Genomic DNA, 24,433 nt, shown 5'->3' with positions numbered 1-24,433 from the left:
TCACCTTCAACTTGGTCCCTCCCTTTCTTTTCAAGCAGTTAATGCCTTGAAAAATTAAAAAGGCTTGGCTTTCTTATTTTTATTATACTGTCCTGATAAATTTCCTGCAGAAATTTCCCTAGAGAAAATGGCAGCTTTGGAGGGTGGAGTCCATAGCATTACATCCCAGCTGAGCATCCTCCCCAGATACCATTCCCAAATCTCCAGTAATTTCCAATGTCACAGTTGGCAATCCCAGTAATTTCCAATGTCACAGTTGCACTTTGAATTATGGCTAAGTGCAGATCTTTCAGTGTAAGGGTGATCCTTTCCGTGTACTCTGCTTATGAGAATAACTGCCTACTATGTTTTGAAGCAGATAACTTGCAAGGCAATATGGTTTTGAGCCTCACTGTGATTTCTATTCTTGCTGAATATTACATGTGCGATTATGCTGGCCAAGAAAGGGGGGGGGGGGAGGATCTAGGAACTAACTTAGCATTAGTACTAAACTATATCTTTGGAGGGATTTCGTAGCATATGTTGAGGAGTTTGAATCGTTAGCTGGCTTTGTATTGTCGAAGGCTTTCATGGCCGGAATCACTTGGGTGCTGTGTGGTTTCCAGGCTGTATGGCCGTGTTCTAGCAGCATTCTCTCCTGACGTTTCGCCTGCATCTGTGGCTGGCATCTTCTGGCATCTGTGGCTGTTTCTTATCTTCCCCTTTCTCCAAAGAGCTGAGATTAGTGCATGCTTTATCTTTGCCACAATCTTGTGAAGTAGGCAGGGCTGAGAGAGAGTGACTAGCCCGAGGACACCTAGTAAACTTCATGTCTGAGTAGGGCATCAAACTCATGATTCCCATATCCTAATCTCACCCTCTAGCTCAGTGACGGCGAACCTTTTTGAGACCGAGTGCCCAAATTGCAACCGAAAACCCACTTATTTATCGCAATGTGCCAACATGGCAACTTAACCTGAATACTGAGGTTTCAGTTTAGAAAAAATGGTTTGCTCTGAGGCATGCATTACTCAGGAGTAAGCTTGATGAAGCAACCATGCAACGCTTTGAACAGGTGAATCACGACCCTAGGAGGATTTACTCAGAAGCAAGGCCAGCCTAGATGTGTGTGTGTAGGTGGGGGGTAATTTTCTGCTCCCCCCACATGACGAAATCTGTGCGAGCATGCCCACAGAGAGGGCTCTGTGTCACCTCTGGCACACGTGCCAGAGGTTCGCCAACACTGCTGTATCTACTATTCCATGCCAAATTTTAGAATCCAAATTTTAGAACCCAAATGATCATTAAAGTTTAGTAAATGTTCAGCAGAATTTGCATATAGCAGTATCTGTTGTCTAAAGTGTGGTGGTGTCCTTGGAATATATTTTCTTTACAGGCATCTGCCGATATATAGAGAGCCAGATGTCAGCAAGCTCAAAAGAAATTACTGCCGCAATCCGGATGACGATGCCCATGGTCCATGGTGCTACACAAATGACCCTCACATTCCCTGGGACTACTGCTCTCTATCGAGATGTAAGTACTGTGCAGAGGAGCAGTGGATGCTAGGAACTGCATAAATGTCAGTAGCAAGCATGTGTTGTGCTGGATTCATAAATGTGACTGTTCAGCCTCAGAGCTTCATTTTTGGTGGAAAGGGAAATTCAGACTAGACTTGCTCAAATTAAAGGCTGTTTAGTCCTTTGCATAAGCCTCAATATTGACAGAGTGAAGAGAAGTCAAGTCTCTGTTTAGCTGTTCCCCTCTTGAGACAAACCAAAGCTATAACTGGGATTAACATCACATCATGTCTACTAAATGCAGCTAGTTCAAGTAGTCCAGGAAAGTGACTGTATTTGCAGTTTAGGCTGTGTGCCAGATGTTTACAGTATTTACTTTAATGCAAACGTGGGTGTTTCTCCAGGCAAAACTTAGCCCAAGCTTGTTAGATATCAGAAGCTAACCAGGGTTGGCTCAGGTTAGTGCCTGGACAGGTGATCACCAAGAAAGTCTAGGGTTGCTATGCAGAGGCAGACAGTGGCAAACCACTGTTGTTTGTCTCTTGTCATACATCATCTGTGACTTGATGGCACTTTCCACCACCAGATCGAAAGCTGTGGATCCCAGATTTTTGATATCAGAGACTACAGTTTTTCCTCAGGGGTGGGAAGAATGATCTTACATTTGCATGGAAGTTATTTGGGTGTATGACTTGCTTAGGAGTCTGTTCTACATTCACTGCCATCTTTCATTTGAGTAAATATGGTATTGCTCTGAAGGAATAGTTCTGATTTTTTTTCCTACCTTGATATCATAGCACCGGTTTTAATCCAGTCTCAGTGTATGTGAATTGCTTACACCAGATCACTAGTAGTTTCTTGTCTCCTCAATTTCACTTGTAAAGAAAGTGTGTATGCTTCTTTTTAAAGGGCTGTGTTAGCACATGCATGATTTTCATGTACATTAAGAATAAAACCAAAAGCATTCTAGACATTGCAGAAAGAAATGCGCAGCTCACTATAGTTACAGTGCAGTGAGTGCCATCCAATTGTGATTATCTATCACAATGAAGAATATCCTCACCTGTAACTGTAATTTCAGTCCGGAGTGCAGCTTTATAACACAATGCCCAGAGAGAGGCCTGGGTGCTGCGCCCCCCCTCCACAGCTATGCCTTGCCCCTAACATCGCATGGAGATCAGGATCAGGGCCAACCAGGTTTGCCCACCCAACTCCATGTGGATATTGGGTGGGGGGATATGTTTGCCCTGCCCCAGATCACCACGTGGAGATCGGGGCTGGGCTGGGCCTCAGTTCACCCAGGTCCAGCTTTAAACTACCGGCTTCCGGCATAAAGTTTAAAGCTTGATCCAAGCCTCTTTGAAGCCAGGATCAAATGCATTGGGGGCTGACCAGCTCCAGCTTTATACTGTTGACTCTGCCCTCCCCCAAGCTCCAGCTGTCAGATCCTGACCTCAGACAGAGGTTTGGCTCAAGCATCAAATGGGCCTGCCCCACTCCTGAACTTCACATGGAGATTGGGGGTGGGGCAATCCAGCCTAGCCCCACTCCTGATCTCCTTGTGGAGTTTAGGGACAGGGTGAGCCCTGCTTACCTGTGTTCCACTGTGCCCCTGAACCAAACTCCACAGGGGCACAGTTGTGAGGGGGAGGTATGGCCCTGCAATGCACCCATGGGGAAGTAGCTCTCGAGGCTCAAGCCCCATGCGTTCCCTTGCTATGCCACTGGTTCTAGTTGTACATGTAGGGGTTCACTGGTAAAGGCCTACGTGAAAGGATTAAAAAGGGGGGGGAATAAATCCCTTGGATCCATTCCACGAAGAGAGCCTTTCCCAACACAAGATACCTTCACCTGATGCAAGAGGTTCCAAAGGAAGGTCCTGCTGTTAACAGAACAGATCTGCAAGGTGCAGCCCAAGATGTATGTGGTGGGATATGACAGATGCATAGTATCTTAAAAGCTGACATCTGTACTAATGTGATATGAACAGAAGGGGAAAGAAGGAAGTTAGAAAGTATTTTGAGTACAGGAAGATGATGTAGTGCCACTCCACAAGCAATCTTCAGTGGAAAAAAATCACTGTGGAGATTATTCAGGTCTAGGTTTCTGCACCCAGTTGAGGGGGATGTACATTACAATGTATTTCTCAGGGGTCAGCTGAAGATATGCTGATGTTCAGGCTATTCACTTTAACCAAGTTCAGGCACAACACTCTGAATCATCAGGTATAGGACTTCACTGCTGAAAAGCCTTCCACCCCCTTTACAAAGAGATGCTGTCTGAGAGTGCTAATGAAGATTTGTCTGTATTTGTACCAGGAAACATGGGAGAATATTTGTTCTAGAAGCCTTACTGAACTTTCTATATGTCACAGGCAAAGCAGGACAATTTTTAAAAATATTCTTATTAAGCCTATAGTTCTCACAAATATTTCATAACTGTAAACAAAGCGCTTTTAACTAGAATAATCACTGTGTGATTAAACTGTTGTATTTATCTAGGTGAAGGTGATGGGGTTCCTTTGATGCGCAGCTCAGACTGTGAGTATTATTTACCTAAATCAGATATGGCACCTTATTGGTCTATTTAGTACGTTCCTATTCTTCTTCCAAGAAGCTTTATCATGTCTGCAAAGACCCAAAATATATTTTGTGCTTCCCAAGCTTCATACATTCAACAACTGTACAGTTTCATCCCGTACTGTGGCAGCTTAGGGACTTTGTGAAAGATCACAGCCTGGGATGAATACTGTGAACTTGTTGAATGTGTGAGGCTCCATAAGTGCAAAATGTATTTTCGAAGACACTGTGAGGTCAGGGACCAACCTGAAAGCCGGCTCGCTCAAATCTATTTAATTACAGACTCAAGAATCTTCAGCAACCCCAAAAGACATTCTCTATGGGTTTATGCTGAAGGAAATTAGACTGTTTATATAAGGACATTTCTAAAGGTCTATATAAGAGGAAGTTATTCCTATTAGTTTATATGTTTCTTTTGATTGAATGTGATATGTTTGGTGAAATTGGGGGCTGAGGAAAGTGCCATATATTCATTTTTTATTTGAAGCTTGCGAGAAACTTTGGTTGTATATAGTATTAAATGTGCTTAACAAGTACATTGAAGCTATACAGTCTCATACCAGTTGATAGCTGTGAAATTTTGCATTTAGTTTTACCAATGGGATTTAGTTTTACCAATGCATTTAGTTTTACCAATGGGATTCATGGCAGAATGAGGATTTGAAACTGGGTCTCCAAGAACCTAGTCCAGCACTCTTAACTGCTACATTAGAGGGGACTGGCAAAAAAGCATCCCCTCTGCTTAGAGGAATCTACTTCTGGTTCCAACCTAAGACAGCAGAACTTTATCCCTACATCTTGATTGATCATCTCCTCCCCCCTGGCCAACAAGGGCTATCTACTCCCTGGGTTAATATATATGTAGTAGCAATTTCAGTGATCTATGAAATATTTGAGGAAAGGGTTTTTTTTTCTTTTTAAAAACATGCTCATGTAAATGTTTACATAAGCCTTCAGTATACAGAGAAATATCATATAAATAAGTAACTACTTACATAATCTTTCAGTGCCTGTCATTCCTTGTGCCTCGACAAAACAACTGAGAGTTGTTAATGGGACCCCAACTCAACCTGACAAAGGATGGATGGTTAGTTTAACATACAGGTAAATCATGACTCCTTTTGGAAATAATTTTAAATTAAGAAACTTCTACAATTAGACAGGCCTCAAAGGTTGAGGGTAATGCCTGTTGATGTCTGGGACTGCTTGCTCATCAGTTAGTCTTTTTCTCACTGGGGAACATATTATTGTCCTTCACTTCCACTGGTATATTCTGCTGCTGTTCTTAATGAGTGTCTCATTCACAAAGAGGAAAATGTCTCATCAGCTTCCTGAAATTCTTCTCAGGATGATTTGGAATGTTTAGCTGAAGGCCCCTCTCACATGGGGGTTCTACTCGTACTAAGGAGCTCTGCCATGTCTCATGGCAGCCTGGGCCTCTTACTCATGAATAGTGAGCAAGCATGCATAGGATGCTTGTTCCTGAGCAGATCTGTTGGGTGGGAGTCCAGCTGTCAGATCTGTCATGGAAATTCAGACATTGCGCAGACCACGCTCAAGGAAGCGAGCCCCTCTTTAATGAGAAGCTTTCCTGAGATCAGCCCAGAAGTGAAAGAAAATAATACTGTACCTGCAACTTGAAGCAATCAGTGCTACCTTTCCAAGATAGATAACCAAGAAAATGTGTGCGTTTGTGTGAGAGAGACTAGTCATCAGAGTCCAACTTAGCATATTTTATTTTGTTTATGGAAAGAAAGATATTGTTTTGCTTCATTTGCATCACTTGAGCTGATTACTAATTCAGTCTTGCATTGTGCAGCATTCTTTTTTTCTTCCTTTTTTCTTTTTGTAACTGAGTATACCCAGCTCTCACTATGCTGAATCTTGCCTCTTGAAGACAACTTTCAGCATTGGGTTTCACTATTGCATCCCACATTTCCAGATTATCAATTCAGCTAAGAGACCAGGAAGATTTTGAAAATGAGTTTTGGAGTTGGAGCATGCAAAGTTTAGCAGAGTGCTCAGTTCCTTCATTTTGCATTTTCTTCCCTACATTATGGATAATTATGTGAACACCAATAAAATTGCAGAATATCAGTTTTGGTGTATACCTATGACTGCATCAGGATTTGTGGGTGTGTGTTGTTTCATTGGTGCAAACACACTCTCGTGGGATTAATAAAACACACACAAAATGAATTATGATACCAGCTTATATACAGTCACATTCAGGTAGATATAATCACATTCAGGAAGTATGCTTCCTGATGCATCAGAGAAGAACCACAACAAGATCCTTTTGGCAGTGACTGTCCAGTTGAGATCACCATCTGACCCTTGAACTGGATGTGCAGTATTCTAGGTCTTGCTGACCTGATCCTTTTGTTTTTCTGGTTGACTAGATATTTGCAGTATCCCAACAAAGACCTCTAGTTCCATATTCTACTTGAGGTGTTGAATTGCAGACAAGAGACTATCGCATGTCTGAAGGAAAATAAATTCCTTCTTGCTCAAGTGTAAAGAGCATATCACTGCTATCCATGGTATGGACCAAAGACAAAATTAAAATTTCTAGAAAACCAGCATAGCATTGTTAGGCACCTGTCTGAGTTGGATTGTTTCATGCCCTAAAGTCTATAATTCTTAAAAATATGAGCAATCAAAAGCTTGGGATTTTCTTCTCCAGCTTTGCCTGGGCAAAAGTCCATGAAGATGATTTTACCTTTTGAGTCTCTTACATTCTACAGCAAAATGCAATGGTTAAGTTCAAAACTGGTGTGAAATCCATACTAGCAGTAAAAACTGTCCCAATTTGTTTCCTTGCAGAAGCAGACATATCTGTGGAGGTTCATTAATAAAGGAGGACTGGGTCTTGACAGCAAGGCAGTGTTTTCCTTCTCGGTAAAGTAATTTGTTTGTTAGAAGAGACAGTGTGCAAAAAATAGATATTCTTCTTGTGCAGTTTGCATCCACAGCATCCACAAATCTGTAATCAGCATCAATTGTTTCCTTTACAGAAATGATCCAATCACAAGACTGAATAATTTTTTTTGAAAATTCCAAACTTCTGCTTAGCTAGGAATCTAGCTGCAAAACAATAGATTGGATTTAACCAGCTGGTGAAAAAGGAGGAGGAGTCCCTTTTACCATAAAAAAAATTATGGGGATAATGAAATCTGTATAGGCTATGTTGTAAGGGAGGGTAGAGGAATTGGGTGAGGTTTAATCAAAACATTGGCTGAATCCAACCCAGTAATATTCTAAGAAGTTGGCCACAGACTGCTTCTCCCTAAGAAAAGTTTGGGGAAGAAATACGTTTATGTGATGTAGTAATTAGAACCACGGTAAATACTTCACAGAGAGACACATGAGCAAGTACCATCAACTAAAAGAACCATATGATTTCAGTATGCAATCCCACCACACATAGACATGTAACAATGTAAGAGACAACTATTAATATTAGATATGTAACTATAACCTTAGTAATTTTCAGAGTTTGTCTCCCTACTGCTGCTTCACTTTTGACAGTCCTTGTATATCTAAAGTGGTGGGAAAGGGGGCTTCCCTCTCTGCCATATCTTACTTCCTACTCAGCACGAGTCACAAAATGTCAGAGGAGACAGTGAGGATTACCAGGGTGCCTGGAGGAGAGCAGACTAGCTATGGAGAAAGGAAAGTATAACCAACACCACCCCACTGTGGCCTGCTTGCTGTTTTCTTAGGTGGGTGCTGTGGTGGTGGTGTTTTTTTCTCTGCAGCCTGCTGGATGATAGCATGGAGACTCCAGAGAATGGTGCAGGGTTGCTGAAGTGAGTGGCATTTTACTTCCACCTCTGGCATGAGACCTGCAGCTCATGATGCTGATCCATCCTCTGGTAGCTGTTTCAAGGCAGAAACCACCTGCCAACCAAAAGCTCTACTGAGCACTGGCCTTGCTTACTTTTCTGGAACTTGAAATAGGTGTTCTATTGGGGAATGGAGCTCAAAAGAGCCACATGTAGCATATTAAAAAGCCACATGTACCTTCCAGACCACTGAGTATTTCTGTATCAGTGTCAAATTAGGACCCAGGATGCTTGGATTCAAATCTCTAGTCAGCCTGGAAGCCCTCTGGGTGATCTGTCTATGTAAATTATCTCTCAGCTTGACCTTATTCACTGGTTGTGAGGAGAGAACAGAGTAGAATGAAGGGAACCATATATCATGCCATGCCACGTTTTTAAAAAGGCAGATTAAATATCGAATAACACTGAGAAGTGAATGAAATCAGGAAATGCATATTATGAAAGGAAATGGATATTATGAGAACTGAAAATATACTTTAAAAAATGAAAAGTGTTAACACAAACCAGTTTCAAAGATATTTCCATCCAAATGACTTCCTTTCCTGTCATACCATTTGGTTTCATGGTCTACTTTACTGGAGCATGTTTTAACTTTTGGAATGCCTTTTTAATGGAAATGCAGCAGAATATAATGGTTGTATCCATGGTATTAATGTTGATGATCCTCCTTCCTCCCAGGAAAGAAAAATCTCCTGCATGTATTCATTTCATTAGAGATAACATCAAGAAGATTCAAGCTGATAGAAAGGGGGGAAGTTTTGATTTGAAATGATTGCAGTAATGTTGTTATGTCAAACACATTAACAAAGTAAATCCATGTGACTGACTGCAGATAAGAGGCTTTCACTTCATTTGAAAAATTTCTAGACCTTCATAACTGTAGATTGCAAAAGGGCAGATGGCTAAGTGTGATTTCTTAATGTTTCCGAACCATTTCATGTTTTTTGGAGATTGTCCCAGCCTTACAAAGCCTTAGGGGCAGACTGGTTCTTTAATTTACCAAGTCAGTTTCCACTGGGTGGGCTGATCTCTATTAAAGCCCAAGATCAAGCTCAGCCATAGCTCCTGCCATAAGGGCCATTTAGTTCTGCGAGCGTGGTGTAGTGGTTAAGAGCAAGTCAACTCTAATCTGGAGAACTGGGTTTGATTCCCTGCTTCTCCACATGAGTGGTGGAGTCCTACCTGGTGAACTGGATTTGTTTCCATACTCCTACATTCCTTCTTGGGCTAGTCACAGTTCTCTGAGAACTCTCTCAGCCCCTCTACCTCACAAGGTTTCTGTTGTGGGGAGAGGAAGGGAAAGGAATTTGTAAGCCCCTTTGAGACTCCTTACAGGAGAAAAGGAGGGAGTATAAATTCAAACTCTTATTCTTCTTCCTTACCTTATTCCATGGCAGTTTTCACATCCCATTCTGCCTCTATCTGAGTGACATCAGAGCCTCTGGAAGCAGAGAGGGAAGTGTCACATACTGCTTGTATCAGCTCTCTGAGGGCCATGAATGCCTAGTGCAAGCAACTGACCTTCCTGTAGGGTTGCTAATTCCAGGTTAAGAAATTCCTGGAGATTAGAGGATATAGCAAAGCTATAAATCAAATCCAGACAGACAGACAGACAGACAGACAGACAGACAGACAGACAGACAGACAGACAGACAGACAGACAGACAGACAGACAGACAGACAGACAGACAGACAGACAGACAGACAGAGATCCACCTTCCAAAGAGGCCATTTTCTGAAGGGAAATGGTCTCTTTTGTTTGGAAGTCTGTTGTAAATCTGGGAGATCTCCAGGCCCCTCCTGGAGGTTGGCACCTGTGTAAATGCTGTGACATCAGAGCAGATCAGTCAATTGCACTGAGAGAAGTGTACAGGACAGAGGCTGTTTCCATCAAAGAGAAATGCCAATTAATTTTGAGGGAAATAAAAGTAAGGATTGGTGAGGGTGTCCAGGGCCGTCAGGAGGGAAAGGTGACAGCCCCTGTCACTCTTCACACTGACAGGACTTTTACATATTTCATTTACAATGAGCTGTAGCCATCTAGCTTATAATAGCCTTACTGAGTAGCCAGTGGAAAGAGTGCCAAGGAGGAGGATGTGAACTGAGACTACCTTATTCAAAGCACCAACATGTTCTGCTTTCCTTAGGTTCAATTTGAAAGACTATCAAGCCTGGCTTGGAATACATAATGTGGAAAGAGCACTTGAAGAAAAACACAGACAAGTCCTGAACATATCCCAGCTGGTATATGGCCCTGAAGGTTCAGACTTAGTATTGCTGAAACTTTCCAGGTTTGTGGTTGAATTTTAAGGATTACTCAAAGGGGCCTTAATGTTATTCTCAAAAAGAAATAACAAGACGATAGCAAGAATATGCAAGAACACAACTTTTAAGATCTATTTGGGTTAGGAGTGAAGATTAAGGGCTTAAGACACAGGTTTTATTGAAAAGGATGGATCTGTAAATGGTATAAATGGGTATTGTGGTATAAGATTCTGTATGCAGTCTTCCAAATTTAGGAATTTTCAGGAAACAGGAAATATGATTGTGGGAATTGTCACTTCCTTTGTGGTATGAATTCAATTTTTATAAAGGGAATTATTTTTAAGAATATGCCTGTCTCTGCTTTATTTGGTATGCATATTTTCCCCTTGTAGACCAGCAGTCAGCAGTGAGGCAGTGGGGATCATCAGATTGTCTGTTTCTGGATGTACCATTCCAGAAGGGACCACTTGTAGTGTGTATGGATGGGGACACACGGGAGGTAAGAGAGTTTGGTTTTAAAATGGAAAACAGAGATGTCTGTGGGCAATTCTCTGAGTTTCCAGTTTATATGCATTTTATGTGTGGGAGTGATTCATAGGGAGGCTTGCCATTTACTGCTTTGGATAAAGTTGCCACATAGTGATAAACTGGACAAACCCAAGGGAAATCATAAATAGTGTTCCCAAAAGACTATTAAAATGTGGAATAGGGGGAGATGGTGTTCACATGCACATGTGTGGGTTCTGTTCCCTGTCTGGAGTTCACAGAAACTTTAATGCAGATTTTGGGCGTCTTGGAATTTTGGAGCTGGTGAAGAAATTGCTTTTTAAATCAACTTTTATCATCTAAAGTAAATGAAGTGGCTATTTGGTGTTTTCTGCTCAGGGAGAACATCTACAGAATTTCATGAAAAAATTCAACAGAGGTACAATCCTATGCAGTCATTCCAGTCTAAGCTTGGTGATTTCAACAGGCTTAAACCGGAACAACTCAGTATAGGATTGCAAGGCAGGCAAAATTATTGTGTATGCAAGATGCAGCAGTGGATTTGCAGCAAATGAGGATATGCCCACAGTCTACTGTTACCTTTCACCGACCAAGAAGACTTAATGGTGACAAAATCTAGCCTTGAATGTGTATTTTGTATGTTATCAACATGTTTGCAGTTGAGAATGAAATTTACATGCACTCACCCTGAGTTGCAGTGCCTGCAAAAAAAATTCTTTCTCCCATGGTGTTGTGGATGGTTCATTAGTGCCATGATGTTCAGCACAAGTTTTTTTAGGAATCATATTCACTGAAAGCTGAGAACTTTGAGCCAACTTAAATAAGACACTAGAAATCTGTGATCAGCTCTCCCCATCCTTTTAAAAGTCTATCAGTAGCCAATGGAAGGAAGTGGGGCTGAACTGAATTTGAACTGAACACTTGTCACTTTTGTTATTCCAAACTATTTTCTCCTCTTCCCGGGCTGCTATTAGCCTTGTTAGGAAAAGCATTGCCAATTTTGAGAATTAATTATTAAGATGTACTAATGATGAAGTGCCAGTTTGGTCGATCTCTGTCTTTTCTTAAATTCTACACTTACTTGTGTTTATAATGATGTTTAATCAAAGCATCTTTTTAACTTAATGTGAATTAATACAGATTCAGAAATAGGGGGAGGGGGGATGTTGCCAGAACAATATGTTCTTTGTTTCCAGGGATGAATAGTTGAATGTATTGTGTGTATTTATTTATTTATTTTTATTTATTAATTAGATTTTTATACCGCCCTATCCCCGAGGGGCTCCGGGCGGTGTACAACAATAAACATAATAAAATGGCAAAATCTTTAAAAGCTGCGATAAAACAGTAAAAGCTAAATCTTATAAATACAATACAATAAAAATACAATAAAAATACAATAATAAATATAATACAATAAAAATACAATAATAAATATAAATGTATGACAGACAGACAGAGAATTGATTAAGCATGTGAGACATGTGTTTCTTTTTTCACTTTTAGACACCTTCTTTGATGGGGTTCTTCGAGAAGCAAATATGATCATTGTGGGAAACGAACAATGTAATCAGGGTTTTAAAGGAAGGGTGGTCATGAAAGAGTCAGAAATGTGTGCTAGAGCTGAGCGTGCTGGCAGTGGAACTTGTGAAGTAAGTAAAGATGATGGAACTCCACAAACACTTATTTTTATCTAAAATTTCAGTTTCAGTGAGCATTACCAACAAGAAACCTTAACTTACAATATAAGCAGAAAGCTTATATTGGGGTTGTTCATGGTTCATTTACATATGACTTGGTTAAGAAGATGGGGGGGCTTTCTGTTTCAGATCCAAGGGTCTAAAAATGCATGGGTGGGGAACAAAATGGATAAGCCTTATTGGGGCTTAGGGTGCCTATTCCAAGATGTAAGCTCCATGATACGAGTTTGTCGTATTTTGGAAATCAAATGGAACTGCGAGTGTCATTAAATTGTATACAGAGTATAAGATTGGGAGAGAGGCATGTTTTAAATTTGTACCAGCCTGAAAGAAATTATGGTTGGCTCTGCTTGGAGGAACTTTTGGCCTGTAGTAGATAAAGAATGGTGGGTTTAAAACACTAATCGTAGTTTGAATTTTCAACACAACTTAATGAGGATCCCATAGATGGCCTGGGTTTTTAACATTTTTTAGAGATTGGATCCAAAAGTGCATTTCTTTTTCACTTGTGGAAAAGTAAACTTTCATTAGTAGATGCATGCAGTACTTAAAATGCATCAAATGTATCATAGTTCTTCCACTACTGCAAGGCGTTGGTACCTGACATTCTTCTGGAGATTAAAAAAACAGCTGCCTCTGTCTGAAGCACATGCGTCTCAAATGAAATGAAGCCTTCCCTCGGGATCCCAAGTGTAATTCCCCTCACAGGAGCTCTGCCTGGATGGCACGTCCATGGTGTCCCTACTTACCAGGCTCTGCAGGCCATCAGACAATATGGCCACATAATCAAACGTATCAGCTCATCCTTTAGTGCTTTCAGTTTTCACTATTGCTTCCCCATCTCCCAGGTCCAGTGTGACTGACTAATTCTCTCCACCCTGCTGGGAGTGGTCAGCAGGCACTAGCTGAGGTGAAGGAAAGTAGGTGAGACTTGACAATATGAGCAAGTGGCTTTTTCTCAACCCATTTCTACCCCACCCATAATGGTTGTGGTGAGGCATCTCACTAAAGATATAGTGTTCAGCTTCCACTTACAGCTATTGGTGGATTACCACTAAAGGTTCTCTGCCTACTGCTAATAGTAATTTGAATTCAAACCTAGATTTATATCTTACTCTTTCTTCATAGACCCCAGCATATATTGATTTTCCCAAGATTTTTTATCCTCACCATTGAGGTAAGCTGGGACGGAAAGTATAGTCCAATTTCATTGTATCTTAGAAGCTAAGCAGGGTTGATACTTGGATGGGGGACTGCCAAGGAAGTCTCTGTAGAAGAAGTCAATAGCAAACAACCTCACTTCTCACTTGGTTTGAAAGTCACTTTCTGGAGTCACCATAAGTCAGTTGAGACTTGACAGCTCTTATGTACATATTGAGGTAGGCTAGGCTGAGTTCTGGTAAGTGACTCAAGGTCAGCCAGCAAGATAAAATGCTGAAATCAGTGGTGGTGGTGGAGAAACACATCTGATTTCAATGGTGTAAGGCTCAGTTGCAATCAGACACTCCCTCTGGTTCCTGTGAAATTATAATAGGTTTGATGGATGTTTTGCCTAATGGCATCCCTCAGGATGCATCTTATAAGACGGGGGGGGGGGTTGCTCCATAGAATTGTGTTATGTGTGCTATTTGTTTTTATTTTCTTTTTCCAGCGGGATTATGGTGGTCCATTGGTCTGTGAACAAAACAGGATTAAAATAGTTGTGGGAGTCATTGTTCCTGGGCGTGGATGTGCCAAGCGACCTTCAGTTTTTGTCCGGGTGGCCTTCTACTTCAGATGGATACATAAAATCTTAATGACATACAGATCATAGCTGAATGCTTCATCCAAGAAAATGAATTCCAATTGTGGGAACGTTTTGGGAAGTATGAAATCGATGTGTAATAACAAGTCCTCAGTTTTAAAAAAGAGAAGTACTACTACTTGATAGTCAAGTTTTGTTGATATTTATGGATGTTCCTCGTTTTGTCTTTTGGTGTTTTTATATATATGTTGATTTGAGCTGTGGTTATAAGCAAGTAGGGGGACTTATTTCCTGAAGATACTTGAATGGAAAAGCAAAATTGCTGACATACAATTACTGGATTATGATGTGTTCTGTGGATTTAGAATGTTTGATTTCTTATATATGCTGCTGGTTAATTCACCCTGTCCTTGAGACATAAATGCCATTTTAATTTAAAATGTTCCTCTTACCTAAGTTAAGCCTCTTAATTGATGCATGAATTTTTCAACTGGAAATCTATCATCTCCCACTTAAAAGTTAAATTAATTACATTTTAATCTCCAACATAAACTTATTGCAGTTTAGAAGTCATTATTAATATCATGTTTGTTTAATTCAATACACTTTTGATGCATGCAAGTTTGCAGGACTTCATGGATGGCTCAACTAGCATGGGATGGACTACTCCTGGCATATACATGGGTCTAGGCCCAAAGCATTCATTGTACAGGTTCAAGGAGACTTTTTTTTTTTGCTTGTTTTGAATAGCACATGGGCAAACTCTGTGGAAACTGAGATTGTGGTACAGCATGGAATGCCTGTTGCTCAGAGGAAACAAGTCAGAAATCCTACTAGGTGGCCACATTGGATTCTGGCCATTGTTTTGAATTAGGGCAGATCTTTGTCTAGAGATCCATAGTAGTTCTCTACAGCTCTGGGTTTGTGAAACTAAATTTTCCATCTCTTACACCATGATGGTATTGTGTGCATAAGCAAGATGTGGATTCCTACCAAACCAGTCACTCAGTTTAAAAAGCTCTTGGTTTTAAACCAGTTTGATGAGACTATAACCAATGCGGGTGGATCTACATGAATTGAATTCAATTTAACAAGGTTATGGCTCAAGTTGTGAGATATTTTGAAAATGTTATCCTTTCCCTTTAAACACACACATACTTATTTACCTAGATTCATAAAAGTACCAGTGAAGTTCACCACTGAAGACTAAAATGAGGCTGGAATAGAAAAGTTTGCATTTTTTTCTCAAGATTTATGTACCCTCTCTATACTATATGCAGGCATTTTGTATTATATGTGCAGATGTTTTGTTCAGTGTAATAAAATGATGGTAAAATATTATAAACTTCTGCTGTGCAGAAGACAATATATGTTTATATATAAATATATATAGGGGAGGTTGTTAGACAATGTGTAAGGATTTTTAAAGTATTTGTTCTGAGCAGAATGGAATGAGTTGTATGAACTTTATAATTAACACTTCTGTAATTGCTTGCCTATTAGGCCGTCTCTGGCCTTCTTCACATAATACTTTTCTGTCCCAATCATCTACTGGTTCTGATTCACACAGAAGAATGAAATACATCTATTTACTTGAATGGAAGACTAGGTTTACTCCCAGGAGTATCATCAAGAAAAATGGGGGGAGGGGCATTTTTGCACATTAGGAACCAGAATCTAAAAGGATACTTAGGATCATGGCAGGAACTTGTGTTTTGAAAACAGTTTCCTGTCAGGCATTGGTGGAACTACCGGTACATTTTATGTAGCTCTGTGAGTTCAAAGGTGAGCTGTTTTTTAAAGTCCCTCTGTGATTGCAGAACTAGCCTATGTCTTTGGATGTAAATGTGAATTAAAAAATTTTGATTGCTGGGGACAGAAAAATGAATATGTGAGTTGGCCTTGATCTCCTTTGTGTAGTGAAGGAATTTGAACAGCACATAAAGGGAGAATGAATTGTATTTGGCAAAGAATTTGTGCTTCATTTATTCCTGTGAATATTTCTTGTTGGTACCAATGGTACTTTACCTGCAAGGGTTACAATTGCAGCACTCTCACAGGTGGACACTATCAAGCAAGATATCATTACTTGAGGTAGCTTTTCTGGTAATCCTTAAAAAGTGCATCAATGGAAGAAACACTTCTTCTATGGCTCTGGCTGCTTTAGTAGTTTAAAATACAGAGCAGATTCCAGATACACATGAGATCCCGTTATATGTAAAAAAATGGTGTGTGTTTTTGGATTGTGTCCATGTTATTTTATGGCTGTGCTAAAACTTTTCTCTAGTGGGACTTCTTAGGATGAGATACACAGCAAAAGGCAAAACTAAAGCTTAGTTCACACTTAATAAGGAACTGGTTTAACTAGCCAGGATTAATGCAGTTGAACATGGGGTCACCCCCTAATTGGGGTGGATCTAGCAAGTTTTTTTACTCAAATGTTTCAAGTTCCTCCCTTTATTACTACCTCCACTCCATGTTTCAGCTTCCACAATCCCCAACTGAGCCTTGTTGGGTGGTCAAATGGTCTCCTAGCATTTACTTTAGCGGAATCCAACCCAGTGTGGTTACCTGGGCTCCATCAAACCAGCATCTTGAAACTATGGTTTGAAGTTAAATTATTATCTTAACTGAAGGTTTCCATAAAATATGAACATGGACATCCTGGTTCAAATGTAATCTGGTCCCCAACAATGACCTCACACACTTCCAAACTACGAAGATGCCTGGCCAGACCAGAATTCAACAAAGCCAGCATATTTCCTGCAATAAAATCTGGTTATGAATGACTTCTGGATCTAGCCAGATCCTGACTTCATAAATTAAGCATAATTTTTTTAAAAAGCCATCGTTTCTGCACAAATATGCACTGATTCTCACCATTAAAAAATACATGAGGTTCCCACTCAAAATGACATTCTCATATTGAGTTCCCAATGTAACTTAAATGCTATTGTCATTATCTTGCATTTGCTGTTCCTGCAAGCATTAGCAATGAGATGTATTGGGCAGGCAAATCTACAGCATAAATAAATGGTACATATGTTAATATGGGATGGAGAAGTCAACATGTAGCTGCTGCTTTTAGTGGCAGCCCTGTTCTGTCTTAGCACAAAGTATTTTTGTGCACTTGTAATGAACATGGAACTGTATTAAGATAAACAGATATTAGAGAAAGAAAGCACCAAGTTTTTTTGTGGAAGGTGAAATTTTAATTAAATTCCCATTGCTTGGAACCCATTGAACTACTCTGAGTGTAGAATTTGACTCAAAATATGTAAGAAGTGGTTCTATTCTAAATATTCTAAGCAGTTCACATGGTAAAAACATAAAACACAAAAAATAAAACATTTATTACTTAGAAAAAATTATTAAAGTAGACTTCTAATAATTTTAAGTTATTAACATTTTATTTTTTGTGTTTTAGGTTTTTTACCATGTGAACCAAGAGAAATGTCAGTACAGAACTATATTACCTTTTACAAAAAAAATTATTATAGGTCAGGTGGTCCTCTTGGGAAAAAATGAAAAGGTTACTGGCAGGAGAGTCTGTTGATTATAGGACATATCTTGCCATACTAAAAATATCCTTCCTTTTACATGTTCATTAGTACATTGCTACTGTTTGGAAGGTCTTTATAGCCTCAATTTCTTCTTGACAGTGCCAGTCTGGTTGAAGGTTGCTGTAAATGCAACTCTGACTTTTTCTGCAATATGCTTCTATATAAACAGATGCCTCCTTTTAATGCAACAGTTTTGACTTACCAATAATACTGTAACTAAGGGCATCACTACCCATTAAAGTTGGTATTTTTGTATCTTTATTATTATTAATAAAATATTTTATCAAAATTTTGTATGATATCATTATTTGAAATGTTTGAGTTGAATGGAAATGATACAAATGTCTCAGGGATAAATTTAAGTTCTGCTGAGCACATGTAGCAGTTGTATCAAGGGTGTTTGGCAGAATCTAAGTTGGTGAGCCATTAATTGAGGCCCTCCCTTAATTTTGGAGAGTGGAACTGCCTATTCAGAAGACAACAGAAACTGTGTTGACTGTCTGCACTGAGGCTATCCTGCATTGGCCCATTTTAGTGAGGAAAACTGCCAAAGGATGAGATTACTTGTATTCCAAACAAAACAACCCATCCTTAAACAGTAAAAAATCTCATGTCTGGAGATCACCAAGAATCGGATGGAGCTCAACAGCACACTTTTATTGATCCTGACCTTGATAGCCCAGGCAAGCTTGATCTCATGAGATCTTGGAAGACATGTGGAATTACCTCTGGTTACATATGTGAATGGGAGACCCCCAAACTATTCCAGGGTTGCTACAGGCAATGGCAATGGCAGACCATCTCATGTCTCCTGCCTTGAATATCCTACGCAGTTGAGATAAGTCAGCTGCAACTGGATGGCCCTTTCCACCACCAAATGAAATCTGTTGATTGATTCCATCCCATTCTAAACTTTTAATTTATGAAATATATACAGACATCCTCCACCCTCCCCCATAAAACACTAAAAAACACCAAATTAAAAACATGCTTAACATGTAGATCTGTTCAAAATCTTTTCATTTGTCATCTTTGGCAATACAGAAGCCATTGCACTACATTGTACTAGGATTGTAAATTTCGTTATGCGTGCACAATGACAATAAACGCTTATGCTTATTAAATGTGATTCCATCCTGTGATTCTTAGTAATATTACACTAGAGTTAGTCTTACTCTTGCTCCTTTCTACAGTGACCTTTCTCCAATTCCCAACAGAAGGCAGTAGTATAACAGCGGATTCCTTCTATGTCACTCCAGACTTCTAACACTAGTACTGAAGCAGAGAGATTATTGGGACAATATGAGACTGGTGTTTAAAGACATGGTACACTACATGGTACACTAGTCAGTTTCTGGAAAAATTCAGAATTCTGGTTGAAGATGTGTTTTCCCCTCTCCCAAATTCATGTCACCACAGATCAGAAAAGCCCTGTACTTTCCAAAAGAGGGCAAAGTGCAACTTTCCCCCAACCTGCTTTTGCTGTTAACTTATCACAATTGACTGAAAGACAATCTAACTTCCAAATCTGGACTCCTTTATTTTAGGCACAGAAATAAAAATCATTCCCTCCCCCCACAAAAAAAATGCATGTAGTTATTGTTGGACTTCTGATAACTTGGATTTTCCAGATTCCGTGGAGACAAATTAGCTTTTAGAAGTTACCCAGACATCGGGCCTTTCCCCACTTACCTTAATCCCCCCTATGCCGCGCGCTGCTCTCAGCGGGATCATCACAAGGTGCCGTTTAAAAGAGCGCCAGGGAAGCCGCGCGCTGAGGGGGCGTGACAGCGGCAGCGTTGGGGCGGCTGCGCTGTCGCCGCCTCTGTCATGGGGAGTGCTGGGGGACCCCGCGCTACTTGAGGGGAGTAGCGCAGGGCTTAAGGTAAGTGGGGAAAGGTCCATCATTGTATTATTCATTTGGTTGAGAGCACTTAGCTTAAAAACAGCCACATTGTGCTAAAAACACATGAAATTGGAAGGCAAATTATTAAGAAGAAAATGGTGAATACAAAAGAAGACAATGTGGATATAAAATGAGAAAGTCTTTGTGTTTTCCTTTCCCCTCTTTTGATCATCTGCTGCATAATAACCCCAATAACGTTTGAAGTTTCAAAAATTGTTTCAGAGGACTCAGAATATGCCTGAACTTAGTAATGCTCTGCATACACTATGCTTGTAAAATGGCTTAATGCTAAAAGTGTATTTTTAAATCACTTGGAAAGATGGATCATTTAAGTTTTAACTGTCAAATTTGTTTCGATGATAGGGGGCTACTGAACAAATGTATCTGTCTTCAGTAAAACACAGGAGTGTGTTAATACTTTTAGCAGTGTCCCTTGTTTTCAGTGTGGTATAAACCTGCCTTCACCCAACTAATTGTCACGTTTCTTTCCATGTGCACTTAGCATAATAAGAGAGCCAGGTGGTCTGCATTAGAAAATTTATGTCTGACCTTTGATCAGTTTTGTTTCAGGCAGTTTGAAATCTCAACAACAGCCATTCTCTGAAAGAAAAGGATATCCCATCCCAGTTTCATTGCCCAAGCATTACTTTTCTCTTTTCTCTGCCAACACTTGCTTGTTAAACTTTACATTTTGTGCTCTCTCTCTCTCTCTCTCTCTCTCTCTCTCTCTCTCTCTCTCTCTCTCTCTCTGGCTGATTCTTACTTGCGGGCCCAGAAACAGTGAAGATTATTGAAAATGGGTGGCGAAACGAGTATAAACCCTTTTACACCGTTTTAAACCCTTTTAAACCATTTTCACACTGTTGTTTTTGGCCCATGCAGAACCAGCCTCTGTGTGTGTGTGTGTGTGTGTGTGTGTGTGTGTGTGTGTGTGTGTGTGTCACTCAGTGCCTTGTTTGTATCTAGAATCCCTTTGTGAACTTGGAATACCTCTTCTAGGAATGATGGAATTTTCCCACTGACAGCTGCTGTAGGAGTAACTAATGACCAAGAGACAAAACCGGTCTCTTTCTCTGCCCCCATTTAAAGGCAGTTCAATGTAGAAAGCTTATAAAATCAGCCCAAGAAAACTGTAATGGTTCTCTAATATTCATCAGTATGGACTTCAATGTTGCCTTCTTTGATGACCCTGTAGTTATTTTTGAAACTTTGAGGATGGTAGTGGGTACGATTATAAAATGGCTGCCATGGGGTACTGGGACATTTACAAAATTGGACATTGCAAGTCAAGTATCCTCTTATAAAGTACATGAGTTCTTTTTTCCCCCCACTGGGCAGAGCCTAACTTTCTAACCAATGTCCTGGTAGCTTTCTCTGTATCTCTGTTGCTTCCCCAAACTCTATAGGAGGCAATGGCAGACTTTTCTTTGGCTCTCCTCGTCTCCCCCAAAAGGTTCCATGGTCTCTCATTGGCTGATGCTGCTTACTCTCCTTGTAGACAGGAATTTGCTTACAATGCCTGGAGAGAACTAGAGGCTATCCATCACAATGGCATACAAGGTTTTCATAGCTGATCACACACCGGTGGAGTCATAGGTGATATCCCCACTGCCCACTAATACTGGGATACTCACCTGAAATATCCAGGTTTCATGAAGAACTCCCCACAGCTGAACCACCGAAAACAGATTCATTGCGGTTCTGGTGCTCCCGCCCTTATCCCGTGTTTTTCCCGAACCTGCATGAATGTGAACCTTTTGAAAAAACATGTCTCCAATCCAGATCAGTGGGGAGGTTTGGGGGGTCTAATGTGGTTTCAAATTTCCCACCATAGAAAGTGACGCAAATGCCTTCCAGCCAATTAGAGCGCGGCGGGCTGTGCACGATGCGCGTACAGCCTTTTTTTTGTTTCACTCGGCTTTTTTTGTTTCACTCAGCTGAGACTATTGTTGAAACATGTTCACGAGGGAACGAGAACCGCTCTAACGTGGGCATGAGAGAACGGGAACTGCTCAAACGTGGGCACGAGGGGTCAATCAGAAAAAAAACTTCATATCGAATGTACACCTTTATGTGCTCCACGTACTGTAGTGACAAAAAAGTTCCTGCCCCTACACAGCATGACAGCCAATCAGGATAGACCCTCCAAGCCGATTGTGTGTAAGTGGGGATTGTCACATTCTTTGGAACCGAAATAGGAACTGGGGAGGTTGAAACCTCAATAAAAACGTGCACTTTATTTTGAAACCTGGTTGTATCTATATTTAATTTTCAGTGGGGATTCTGCCATAGAGACCGGTAAACTGTATACTGTAGCTAAATGGCTGATTTTAAGTGGGAAAACCTGAGGTCAAGTCTGACATGTACCTCTGAATCAAGGCAGAAGTAATGCAGGGATTTCTCCATCCCCACTTTTGTCAGGCTTAGGCAGGCTATAGATGTTCAGGGTGCTGAGAGATGGAGATGGAACCAGTACAAGAGGGGACTGGCAAAAATAAAGCTTGGTTTTTTTAATGTTTAGTTTAAGTTGTATTTTTCTATCAGTGTAAGTTGCTTTCAGGAAGATTAAGTGGGGAATAAATATTTAAATAAGTATGTGCTACCGATGCAGAGAGGATAGAAGACAAAACTGTGAAATGGAGAAAGAGTGAAGACTTTGGGCAGGTTCAGAGGGAAAAGGACACAGATAGAATGTTGCCCTCAGACTTGGTGAGGCAGGTCTTTCACTAGAGCAGGCTCTGGGCCCAGTGGTGGGATGAATGTCTCCTGCTTTCCCCTCCTAAATTTATTTTTGCAAATAACCCTTTCTGCACAAATCCCCTAAAACATTTGTAAAACATTTTCAGTCCTCCTCCTTTTGTTTGCATTCACTCCCTTGAAATGATTCCTGGCTACCATTATGTGATCCCTCCTGCCTTTTTTTTAGTTCTGTGTTGAATCAGTGTTTCACAACCTCATGCTGCATTCTATACTCATATATTCAATGCTTCCAAGATGGCCCCCTCCAAAAGAAAGAAATGCTGCAAATAAAGAGGCCAGGGGGAACTGACTGAGCTCTGAAAATGGCGCCAAGGAGGAAGTTCAGAGAAGCAGAAAAGTGCGGGAAATGAAGTGAATAGATTGCACAACAACCAAAGATGTTTTCAAAACATTTCTGCCAAATAATCCTTTTAAAGGGGGATTCAGTTAAAACATTTTGACACTAGAAATAAAATGCTTACGGGTAAAAACAACGTCAAACTCCATGGAGGAAACATTTTATTTCCTGCCTCAAACATTTTTAAATGAATTGTATAGGAAAGCCCTGTGTTTTCGTAAATGCTATGTTGGCTCCATCACTACATCATTTCTGAAAAAAAAACTTTGCTGATATTGTGCTCCCCAACATATCCCTGCCCCAACCCTCCACCAGTTACCAGGCAATCCAAATCTAGGATCAGAACTGCAGCTCCAAAGAGTCCTGTGTGCCAGTGAGGCAGACATTTTATGAATCAGTTAAGAATCAGTTCTGAGTCAGTTAAAAACAGTGGATTTAAAAATAGACTGGCTATCCAAACTTTTTTCCTGGAATCAGTTTTATCTTTGGAACAAAGTCAGAGATAAAAGCTTGTATTGAAAAAGTTCTTCAAAGTTTGTTTAAGAGAAAAGTTTTCCAAGTATATGTTTTAACCCAAACTGTACCTCTGTTAAATATTAGTTACCCTCTTGCGTTTTTCTAAAGAAAATAGAAAAAACAGTTGAAGTGATTAGGGTGAAGTTCATTCCCCATTCCCAGTTCATTCCCAATTCCCAAATCCTTATTCATATTTCCTAATTCCTGAATCTTCAGGACAATTTGTATTCCTCTGGAATAAATAAACCCAGTTACCCTGGGCTGTCTGAATCCACACATATTATTTGAAGGTGTTATTAAAAGGGGTCACTTACAGAGAAATCCAGATTCGGGTGGTGGTGGTGCTGCAGCACCCGAGGATAGCATGGCAATAGCGGTGCAGCGGGTAGTGCAGGCAGAAGGGAAATTCAAGATCCTAAAAGCCTCATCACAGAAACAGTCTTATTTTTGCGGGGTAAATCAGACAGCTGCACCGAAGGCATTCCTGGCATGAAATTAGGTGGAAGTTGACTAACATCGGCTCCACCCCTAGGAACATCCCCAGAATACCCTCAGCTGTGCCAGATTTCAGGGGGACGGTGATGTAGCTCTGAGGGCTGGACTCTCTTCCAGGCCTGGTGGCATGGACCTCCACAGTATCCACCTGCCTTCCAGTTTGCTCTCTCTGCTGGTGTAAGTGCCTAAAGTTGCTTGCCACCCCCATCAGGATTGGGCTGCCTGACCATAGCTGAAGTTTATCTATAGAAATATTTAGCACACAAGATGGCAGGCATGTCTAGAAGACCTCAATAATTAAAATGTTCATTTAGCAGAGTTAAATTTCATGTTGCTGCCAAAGTTAAGGTTTGAGTGGTGGGATAATAGTAGATCTAAATGAAAGACTTTACAATGCTTTTGTTTTTGGATTTTGCTTTGGACCAAAGTATTACCTTCCATCTACTTTATATTTATACTTCCTGGAGGCTTTAAGTTACAAAGTAAAGTAGGTCCTGAGTAGGTGCTGGATACTTACTGGGATTATTTTTGGACGCTCAAATACTTAATCCATAAATGTTGCACCCCTGTGCCATAAATTACAATCCATAATATCACATTTCTTCCATTAAACTGAAATGAAAGTCTAATGTATCTCATTGCTTTTTAATACAACTATGGAGCTTGGGTCTTTTTGATCTCAGTGTCAAATTAATAGCTTTGTTTTGGTTTTTT

At 40.3% G+C, this 24,433-nt stretch overlaps 1 protein-coding gene across 2 annotated transcripts in view; it reads left to right on the top strand.

Moving 5' to 3' along the window:
• Window positions 1-17,994, top strand: part of HGF (hepatocyte growth factor) — a 72,875-nt gene extending 54,881 nt beyond the window's left edge. For both annotated transcript variants that reach the window (XM_048501210.1, XM_048501209.1), the window contains exons 11-18: window positions 1,376-1,515; window positions 4,001-4,039; window positions 5,086-5,182; window positions 6,905-6,979; window positions 10,074-10,217; window positions 10,584-10,690; window positions 12,205-12,350; window positions 14,050-17,994. In XM_048501210.1, the coding sequence (XP_048357167.1) occupies window positions 1,376-1,515; window positions 4,001-4,039; window positions 5,086-5,182; window positions 6,905-6,979; window positions 10,074-10,217; window positions 10,584-10,690; window positions 12,205-12,350; window positions 14,050-14,211 (910 nt within the window). In that variant the 3' untranslated portion in view covers window positions 14,212-17,994. The remainder of the gene's footprint in view (window positions 1-1,375; window positions 1,516-4,000; window positions 4,040-5,085; window positions 5,183-6,904; window positions 6,980-10,073; window positions 10,218-10,583; window positions 10,691-12,204; window positions 12,351-14,049) is intronic.
• Window positions 17,995-24,433: the final 6,439 nt, after the last annotated feature.

This window comes from Sphaerodactylus townsendi, linkage group LG06 (genome assembly GCF_021028975.2).
Source record: "Sphaerodactylus townsendi isolate TG3544 linkage group LG06, MPM_Stown_v2.3, whole genome shotgun sequence".
NCBI lineage: Eukaryota > Metazoa > Chordata > Lepidosauria > Squamata > Sphaerodactylidae > Sphaerodactylus > Sphaerodactylus townsendi.
Note: the sequence above shows the minus strand (reverse complement) of the source record. Positions and strands in the feature narration are given on the sequence as shown.